At 42.3% G+C, this 10641-nt stretch overlaps 1 protein-coding gene across 2 annotated transcripts; it reads right to left on the reverse strand.

Moving 5' to 3' along the window:
- Positions 1-3120: 3120 nt before the first annotated feature.
- TMEM215 (transmembrane protein 215) lies at positions 3121-9160 on the reverse strand. Of its 2 annotated transcripts, none has more exons than XM_003130683.5 (2): positions 8386-9160; positions 3121-8181 (listed from the first exon to the last, which is right to left on the reverse strand). In XM_003130683.5, the coding sequence occupies exon 2, from the start codon at positions 8101-8103 to the stop codon at positions 7396-7398; it is 708 nt and encodes a 235-aa protein (XP_003130731.1). In that variant the 5' UTR covers positions 8104-8181; positions 8386-9160; the 3' UTR covers positions 3121-7395. The 2 variants fall into 2 exon arrangements, with proteins under 2 accessions (XP_003130731.1, XP_013835646.1); XM_013980192.3 differs by having other exon boundaries at positions 3121-8161; positions 8386-8633.
- Positions 9161-10641: the final 1481 nt, after the last annotated feature.

Below are 10641 nucleotides of genomic sequence, written 5' to 3' on the forward strand. Positions count from 1 at the left end.
CCCCATTCTTCTTTCAGAGGGGCTGAATTTATGTTTTAAATTATTTAATTATGCTATCTTTATATTTCGAATACTTTAGTTAATAGTGTTCACTTTATGTTCCTTTAACTTCCTAGTTTTTATTTACATTTAGTTTTTAGCCTATTGTTGGGTAATTTTTTAACCAATTTGAATTCATTTATTGGATACTATTTTATATGCCTTTTAACTCTGCCTAGCAAGATATTTTTAGGTAAATTTTGCCCTTTAGTGGAATATACTTTTAAATTAAGTGTACATAATCCTTTTATTAGCCATTTAAAAAATGTATCAAAATTCTCTAGCATTTTCCTTTCACTCTTTATGTTTTTGAAACATTTATGCTTGGTGTATCCTCTGGTACATTTTCTAGCATTTGCTTCTGTTCGAGATGAGAGGTGGTGATGTCAAGGGATGGAGGGGGTAGATGCCACAGCAGTGATGGGCTTAATCAGGGATGGTTGGCTCTTACCCTTGTGCTGACAATTCTGTACGGACATGCTCTCTGTTGGCTGCCTCCTCCCCACTCCTATTCAAAAGAAGTCCTTCTTGTTTTTGTTGCTGTTGTTTGCTTTTTTAGGGCCGTACCAGCGGCGTATGGTTCCCAGGCTAGGGGTCCAAATGGAGCTGTAGCTGCTAGCCTTCGCCACAGCCACAGCAGTGCCAGATCCAAGCTACATCTACAGCTGTGAGTGACCTACACCACAGCTCACGACAATGCCGGATCCTTAACCCACTGAGAGAGGCCAGGGATCGAACCTGCAACCTTATGGTACCTAGTCAGATTCATTTCCGCTGTGCCACAATGGGAACTCCTTTCTTGTTGTTGTTGAAGGAGACCTGATATTTGCATGGTCAAGAAAAAGCATGTCTCCAATTAAACCCCACTTTTAGCCAGGCAGGGGATTTAGGAAATTCATAGGCCAAATTACTTAGGTCAAAACTTATTAAGACTGGCCTTAAAAACTGCTCAGGGGAATTGCTGAACAATGTCATCATCTTGTTGTAGAACAAGCCAGGGTTCTGTAAACTACCATCCATACTCTCTGAGCATCTCACAGCCTTTACAGAGAACGGGAGCTTCAGAAGTGGTGGGGTTGAGGGTCAGCACCCTAAATCTTTTTTTTTTTTTTTTTTGACTTTTCTAGGGCTGCACCCAAGGCATGTGGAGGTTCCCAAGCTAGGGGTCAAATTGGAGCTGTAGCCCCTGGCCTACACCACAGCCACAGCAACACGGGATCTGAGCCGTGTCTGCGACCTACACCATAGCTCACTGAGCGAGGCCAGGGATCAAACCCACAACCTCATGGTTCCTAGTCGGATCCGTTAACCGCTGAGCCACGACGGGAACTTTTTTTTTTCTTCCCCTAAATCAGATCTGAGAGAATACCCAGATGGTCTTGAAGGTCCTGTTAAGAAGTATTGGATGGGGAGTTCCCATCATGGTGTAGTGGGAACGAATCCGATTAGGAGCCATGAGGTTGTGGGTTTGAACCATAGCCTTGCTCAGTGGGTTAAGGATCTGGTATTGCTGTGGCTGTGGCAGAGGCTGGCAGCTGTAGCTCTGATTAGACCCCTAGCTATGGGTACAGCCCTAAAAAGTGAAAAAAAAAAAAAAAAAGAAATATTGGATGGAGGAGTAATAGAGGGACAGTAGTCAAAGTTGGAATTATATTTTGTGGACCTACTTACAGGATTAACCCGAGTACATATTTACCTTCTTTCTGGTTAGGAATTCAAAAGCTCAGTTGTTACGTTCCTAGAATCACCAGTTCTTGTCACATGCGCAGTATGGTCACTGACTCATGGCGGAGGCAGGCAGTGGTAGTCAGGTCAGTCACAGAGGGAGGACAAACTGTTCTGGAAAGGTTTATCTCTTTCTTCTACTTGTTATGTAAGATGTGATTTCCCCCCAAAAAACAAAATGCTAAATTAAAGTTAGGGTCCCAACCCACAGAAACCTATTTTAACCTACATTGTTGCCGACTATATTCCGTTTGATTTAATTCAAATTAACAAGGTAGGGTTGTTTCAGTTTTTTTCCTGCCGGAAAGGGGGAAGTAGGCTTTGAGAATGACCCAAATGGTGCAATTGAGAGTTTTCACTGAGCAAGGCAGAGTGTGCATGTGTGCTGGGGGGAGAGTGGAGTGGATAGATGAATGCAGTGTGGCTCCTGCCCTTAAAAGGCTCACCCTGTAGTTGGAGAGACAGATACATACTCAAGCAACACACACAGTGTTAATGGTGGAGGCAGTGTCAGACCAGAGAACAATAGAAGTGTTCTTCTGAGTGGGAAAATCTAAAAGATCGTGGAAGATGTGTCAGCTGCCCCTTGAAGGATGGTAGGGCATTAAGCAGCAGAGGGGCAGAGATAGGGTGGGTGTCTGTGGCAGAGAACATTGTTGGGATAGAGGCTCAGGGTGGGCAGTCACATGGCTCAGTCAGGAAGCAGCCAGGAAGCTGTTGTAGAGCACGGGAGGTGGGATGGAAAGAGCACAGTGACAGGTGGTCCTTTGTGAGTTGGTCTTATGATCTAATCACTTGCGTAGAAGGTAATTGCCCAGAGTTTTCATTTTGTATTACATGCAGGTAATTTTCAAAAGCCTAATTCTTTTAAACAAAGGTGGTCTTGTCTCAGACTGGAGTTGTCTTACATTTTTAATTACCATGAAAAAATAAGGAAGTGATTAATTGCAAAATATTTGTTATATTTAACTTTCTAGGGACAGATTTGGCAAAGAGCAGCACAAGAGATGTTTTAATAGCTTTATGTCCTTCTGTAACTCTGTACGTTATTATGGATGAAGCATGCCAAAGCCTCATTCTGTCATCGAGAATACCAAGTCTATAGGCTCTCACATGGGGTGAGGAGGAGAAATAAAGGGAGAAATAAAGAAAGGCTTTCTAACAAGGGTCAGGCCCAAGAATAACTTTCCAAAGACTAAGGAGATCTAGTATCAGTGCCCGGTTATTTGTGTATCTGGACAGCATCACACAGACTTTTTTTGGGAGGTGTCCTGTAAGCAGTAAGAAGTCAAAGACATCGTATCTCTGACTCAGTGGTGTTCACATGCTTTTATGTTATTGGGACAAGAGGCTACATGGAATTCAATCCTTTATTGAGATATTTGGTTGAACCAAGCATTTGTCCACATCTCCATCTTCAGTTTAATGTTTCCAGTGAGGAACTGAAACATAGAACACTCATGGATAGAGTCCATCGAATTCCTGAAATTCATTTTGTAAGTCACTAATAGGTAACAATGTATATACATATTAAATAAATTATAAAATACGTGGTGAGCTACTTTAAGAAATTGCTTTTGAAATATGACAAATTAATTATTGTTGTCTACATGTTTCTCATTTTGCTTGTTCGACATTATGCTCTTAAAGATGGACACCACTGTAATCTAACGTTGAGTTACATACTAGTAGTAGTTTAACTAGGGAAATGTCTCATCTTACTCTTCAAGAGACTGGCTCTGGTCCTGATGGGGGACCTTTCTGTCTTGCATCTATCTGAGTGAAGATAAAAACAATATTGAGTGTTTGATCTGTTTATACATTTCTGCCCCCTTACTCTCATTTATAAGGAGACAGCTTTTCAGTTGTAAATTTTTGAGAAAATGACAAATAATGTAGCTTTGTTACCAACAATAGAAAAAAAAAAAAAAAACATACGAAGCCACCCATAACACTTAATATTTGGCTAGCAGTAAGGGGTGGCATGATAAATTTATGGTAGCTCACTAAAATGGCATATTCCACAATTGTTAAGTGATAATTAGGAACACTGTACAGAAATATGAAAACATATTTATATAACTAAAAGAGAAAAGAAAAAAAAGCATGATTATAATATGTAAGGTGCATATGTAGGGGAGGCCTGGAATATACTAAAATGGAAAAATAGTAGTTCTGTTAGGATAATAGAACTGTGAATTTTCAAAAACACTTTCTTTAATGTTATAATAGTAAAGCAGCAAATTCACTGAATAAATGATGCTGTGGATGCAGGGGGGAGATATTCATAAATAACTAGAGGTTGGATATTGAAAAAGAAGAAAACCTTTAAAAGACATAATCCTCCTTCTCTGCATTTGCCAGCTTCATGGATATTAAGATCCACACTATTGAAAACATTCTCAAAGGTACTGGTTAGTAGGGTTTGGAAGTGAGCCTGAACTTAACTGTATCTGGATTTTGTTTGCCGTGATTGCACTGGAAACTAAATCTTGAAACAGTTGTCTAAATATGCTTCAGCTTGGCTATCTTGGCTGAATTCACACTTTAGGATCAAGAAACAGTTTGGGGAAAAAAAAAACCCATATGCAATATAAATAGGAATATAGAGCAAGAGAAATTCAGTAGAGATTTCAAAAATAAAATGCCTATTTAAAATCGTTAAAATGACTATTTGAATTAACAGCAAAAATAAAAATAAAAATAAATAACCAATGCTGACTTAAATTTCTGTCTGAAAGCTCTTCAAGTATACCAGGAACAACCCTCGTGTCGTTTATGTTAATGTTAACACTTTGCTAACAATGTTAATTGGAATGAACTGCTTTCCTCTAAAAGGCCCAGACCCCTTTCTCTCCTCTTCCACCTCTGTTCAAAAGAATGACAGTTTTACCCTGAATAGTACTTAAGAAGTGTTGAGGTGGGGCAGTAGGATACCTATCTTCAGGTTAGGCAGAGATTGCTTAATATATAAGATATTAAGAAAAATTCACACATACAGTCACACATTTTATACTTTGTGATCAGAGTTAAGCCTCCTAGCTCAACACTTGCACACTATTATTTTGGCACTGCAGAAAATTCCCTCAAAGTCATCCTTAGATACTTTAAGGATCTTCAGTAGATAGATGGAGGAAGAAACTTTAAGTTTCTTCTGAAATTGAACTTGAAAATAGGATAAAATAGCTTATCTCTCTAAATTAGTAGTTGACTTGGGTTTGGAAATTGGAGAGAGAGAGAGAGAGAGAGAGAGAGAGAGAGAGAGAGAGAGAGAGAGAGAGAGAGAGTGTGTGTGTGTGTGTGTCTGTGTGTGTGTGTGTCTGTGTATGGTGTCAAGGAGTTTGAGCTGAAGAAATCAGAAAACAACTTTTCCAAACCCCAAACCATACCTGATACTATAAACATCTCTTTTCAGACCCTGTGTAGAATTTGCTGAGTCTATGTGAACATCTTTCTCTGTTGTCTTATCATCTCCTCACCTCTAAAGATGTCCACAAATGGCAAACAGATTAGAGAAAATTTTTATTCCTAAGAGTTATCCAGTAATATTTACCTTCATAGAAACATGATTTCCATCTTTAAAAATGCTTTAGAATTATTAAGAGGTATTGTGATTTTAGTCAACTATCTCCCCTCCATTCCAAATCCAAAGTAAATTACATTTAATGCAAGAGTATGTGTTCAGTTATTTGGGGAAATACTAACATTGTAAATTTTTTCCTTAAAAATATTTTACCCTTTACATCTTCATTTTATTCCAAGAAGTGTATTTTGTTAAATAAATGATATTTGGTAATAAAACAAATCTGCTTTCATACTTCTACAAAATTCTTTTGAATAGCAAAAAGAATTCAATCCATTGTTGCATAATTGTTATAATGAATTGCATAACTTTGACATGTGTTTTGCTGTAATTCATTTCATGGCAATATGTAAAGTGCCTTTGACACAATGCCAGAAAATATTCAAACTGGGAATGAATGATAGAAATAATCTAGTGTAAGTCAGTCCCTCTTCTCCCATTTCAGGGACTGAGGTGCAAGAAGATAAAATTTGCCTGAATCACACATTTTATTTTCCAACATTTAAGCCTTACTAAAAAAAATTACATACTTTCAGTGTTGAATTTTATTGGAAGATTATGATTTTTAAGGGCACGATTCTTAAGACAGAATAATTGCTACACTTAAGGAATTGCAGAATTGGACCTGAAATACATAAAAGAGGTATGCCCAAAATTTTTGTCCTCAATTCCCCTTTTGGGAGAAAGTGACTGAAACTGTATGATCATGAGAAATAAATCATTCTTTGAAGGATACAAACTAATCCTGATCTTTAAGATGAAATATATGATCATTTCTATCTATAATTCAGTATTTCTCTTCAATAGCTGTCAAATGGTATTTTGGTTGATTGCCAGTTGAGCAAATGAAATAGGAAATACAGTTTAGGATTTTATTATGATTTTTTTTCCTCGAAGGCAAAAAATTAAATAAAACAGGCTTTTGTCATATAATGTTCACTGATCAGGTGAACTTAATAAAAACTGGGCTTTAGTTAAATCTAGTGGATTAACACTATTTCATTGGCATTTACAGTCTTTGGAAGTGTTCAACAAATATGTAAATAATGACATTTCCAGAAATCGAACCATTGCATTTCATATAAATTCTGCATAAAGTTCAAAACTAGTGGTATTGATGTCATAGTCTTCAGATTTTAAAAGGCATATAGGAATAGTAATTACATCTCCCAGGAATGTTAAAGACACGTGTATACATATGTAAAATCCATTTTGACTCTAATCTATGAAAATTATCATACATCAATTCATATTGCACCTGATGAGGAAATTATACATGAAAGATAGTAAATGCTAAAAAACACTTCAGATAAAGACCCAATAAGTCAATTTAAATGAAGAGTTTAAGAAGTAACATAGCCATCTAAAAATGTTAGTTTTTCACACAACCGGTCACATTTACTTCACTTTATTTAAAATCCCTGATCTTGTCTGAAGAGAATACCATAAAACTACATAATTCAACTGCCTTTAACTCCCCTTTCTCCTGTAACCATCGCACCTTCAGAAGGGTGTAGATATTCTATCTTAATCTATCTTAATTTTTTTTCTTTCAGCAAATACTGAGCATGCAAAGCTTTCACCAGACAAGATCATTTCATATAATGAAACATTGAATTGTTTTTTCTTTCAATTTCTTCAGACCGAAAGCAGCTCAGTTTCCCTATGAATAGTCCACATATCATTTCATGCCTGGTATCTGCAGCCCACTCTAAATTTATCTTGCTTTCAGCAGGTACTGGCTGGGTAGCACTTTTGGGGTTATTGTACAGAACATCGAACATGGTTTAAATTGTTAAAAAGCAATTTGAACTGTTTGCTTTTCGACCCATTGCCTCTTTCAGTGTCCTTAACCCTCATCACCCTTCCCTAAAATGTCCCCAACGTGCCTAATTTACATGGCTCTCAGGCACCGGAGATTTGCACACCCATCACATACCAGGTTAGTTTCTAACAGTGTGAAGGCTGCTGGAGCAGGGCAGTTTCCTTCCAATGGGAGCTGCGTGTAGTCATGTATCTGTCAACACAGCAACCCTCTTATGCAAAGCTTAGACTATTGTCTCGTGATCCCACCTGCCTTGGCTCTGATTGATGTAACAACAGTATCTGTCATAGGGGCTGTTCTGCTTGTAGGAGCAAACAATGATACTGTCCTGGGGCACAAAGAAGATGCTGTCCTCGGGCTCAGGGCACTCAGACTTGTCCCAGGCTGAGCACTTGACGTCCAAGGCACTGTAGGTGATGGAACTGCCTGAGGGACAGTAGCCATCCAGGTATCTGGATGTCTCCTCTCGATGCCTGCTCTGGACAGGGCTCTGACATTCTCCTTCCTTCATGGGTGTGGGGGTGGTGATGGAGCTGGCCCCAGGCACCTCGCCCTGCCCTTGGAGGGGAGGCTTCCCCCTGAGGCCCGCCTTCTTCGCCAGCTCATCTGAACTTCCCTTGCCTGACTCCAGGTCTGAAGGGGTCCTCAGCAGTTCCACCACCTCCTTATCCTTGGGTTTCCGGAAACAGGGCAACTTGCGGACCCATAGCAGCTCATTCTCCGGCCACTTGGTGCATCCCTCAGTTTTCCTGGCCAGGGCAATGGCTGCGATGCCTGGTAGGCAGATGGCTGGCCCTATGGCCAGGAGGGGGATGTTTCCCAGAGTCTCTCCTTTCATCCCAGAAACCGTGAACATGAAGCCAAAGACCAGGAAGACACTGACCAGGGCCACAACCAGACCAGTCCTTGGGTTAATGTCATCAGGCCGCATCTTTCACTCCATTCAGGTTGGGGGCTACCTGCTGGCGAGGGAGCAACGTTCTTCTCTACTGTCAGAGGCAAAACTGCACTGTGTTAAAAAACAAAACAAAACAAAAAACCCAAGTCAGTTTCCCAACCCAACTGTCTCTCTTACTCCTTGCCTCTGCCACTCTATCTGTATGTCAGTCAGGATCTCTGTCTCTGTTTCCCCCTCTTTCTCTGTCTCTTTCTTCCTAGCGCACCCCTGCCTCTCTCTCATACAGGCATCCACCGACTGGGGTCACTGAGGTACCTGAGGTTTCTTGTCGTCTCCCAGGAGCAGGGAAAGAAGCCAGTCTGAGTCTCCTTAAAAATCTCCACAGCAGCTGTCCCCTCGGCTCTCTCCCTTGTTTCTGGAAGGAAAGCCTGCCTTTTCCCACCGATTTTGCATCCAGGAGGTGGGACGTGGGAGCCTGTCTTTCCCAACTGTGCCCGTCGGTCTCCAGGGCTTTGGGAGCGGAGCAGTGTGCAGCCCAGCGCTCAGCTCTGCGCGCAGAGCGCGGGAGCTGAAGGGAGGAAGGACTTAATCTAGGAAAGAGGGAAAGCGGCTCGCGAGCCTGGCCTCGTTACATCACTTTCAGAGCAAGCTCAGAAACAAAGACGGACGCGCGGGGGCGCGAGGTGGTTAGACCCTGAGGAGAGGCCACCCGGGCAGAAGAGGCTGCTCAGGGTCCAGTCGAGATACTTGGAGCAGCCCGAGTTCTTCCCGCCTCTGCGCGGGATGGCTGAGCTGGGCGGCGGGACCCGCTTCCGCGCCCGAGGAGGGTCCAGGGTGCAAGGCTACCGCGGGCCGGAGAGCTTAAGTCGGGCCAGTTTGCCCACGGGGCAGCCTGGGCTTGGAGTCCATGGTCTGAGGGCAAGAGCTGCCAGCTGAAGATGTCCCTCGGGGACTTGGATCCTTCTCTAGTTACAGATCTGGATGAACTGATCCAACCTATAGCAGTTCACAGAAGGTTCCCGACCGCCCTGAACGTCGAGGCTCTCAGGGCTCGGAGGGCATGCTCCTCCAGGGTCCCGCTGCCCGCGGCAGTTCTGGTTTGGGGCGCTGGGTGGCAGTGGCGCGCAAAAGCGCTCTAGCAGCAGAGCAGGCTGCGTTGCCAGAGCACACCGAACTAGTGCCCAGGCTGAGTTAGTGGGCAGGGAGGTGCCAGGTCCTGCTTGGGCCCTGGTCTTACAGCTCTGGATCCTAGAGGGGGGTGGACTTAAAGCCTGGATCCCACTCCAACACGATTGTGGTGCCAGCCTCGCCGGCTGGGTCAAGGAAAAAAGGGTCTCTAGCCCAGGCTCCCCATTCCTGCATTTCTAATACACAGGTAGTGAGGAGAAGGCAGGGCCTTAACTGGGCGGGTCAGGACAAGTAGCCCGAGATGCAGTTCTAGCTTTGTGCGATTCTCTCCTTTGCTGAACCTGGAGTCCTAACTCCTGAGCTTCCTTCCCAACCACAGCAGGGGCTAGACTGGGGCTTACCCTAGCCCCAGGGGCAAGACTGGCTTTGGCCATGGTTCTTCAACTTTTGGGGAATTAATGAACTGGGTGTGGAGAGGTGGGAGTGGGGGATGAGGGGCGTGAGAGGGAGGAAACTACATTCTTTCAGGTAGGGCCCTGCCTTGGTGGAAAGAATTTTGGCATCCAGACCTTTCCCACCTAAATTAGGTTTGTGTTCATTATTGGGCAAGTGACTTAAGCTGTCTGAGAATCAGTTGAACCATCTGTAAAATGAGACTATTAACTATCAAATATGTGAAGTAACAAACATTACGAGGACTAAATAAATGTAAAATTCCTAGCACAATACTTGGTACAGGGTTCTTGTTAAAAAAAAATAAAGGATGAAATATATATTTGCATAGTATACGATAGTCAATGTAAGGCATGAGCCAAATCACAAAGAGCCTGTCTGTGGGGCTAGGGACTTTTGACTTTATCCAACAAGTACTGAAGAATTGTGGAAGCATTTTAAGCGGGAATCAACACAAAAGCATTCCCTGGTGACAGCAGATTAGAAGACAGGTTGGGAAGTCTCTATAGGACAACAGTTCAGTAAGCCAGGCAAGGCATCACATGGGTCTCAATGATGCGGGGATAGTAGGGTGGTAAGAAGAAAGTGAATTTGAAGGATGTTTAAGGGTAGAATAAAGTGTTTTGGATCAAAGGAAGTGAGATGGCAGTAGAAGTCAAGCTTGGCTCCCAAGTTTCCCACTCTTTCTGCTGAGTAGATCAGGAATAAGACTCAGTTTTTCCACTCCAGCCTCTATTGTGTGTGTCCCTGGTACTCAGGCTCATTAGGTAGCTGCTGTACCTTTGGACATAGAACCATTATTTTGGAAAGAAGGAAGAAAGTGGGAAAGGCAAGGAGCAAAAGTGAGATGCCAGCTGTTTGATTATTTGTCCCAGGAAAATAATTCTTTTCCTGGCAGTAGATAGACATCTGCTTATATCTAATGGGCCAGAAGGATGTCATAGAGGTTACCTCTAGGTGCAAAGGAGCCTGGGAAATCAAGGTTTTGCT

This window comes from Sus scrofa, chromosome 10 (genome assembly GCF_054392235.1).
Source record: "Sus scrofa isolate SSC_HxYL_T2T_F1_AM1 chromosome 10, Sscrofa_HxYL_maternal_Yorkshire_Landrace_v2.0, whole genome shotgun sequence".
Taxonomy (NCBI): domain Eukaryota; kingdom Metazoa; phylum Chordata; class Mammalia; order Artiodactyla; family Suidae; genus Sus; species Sus scrofa.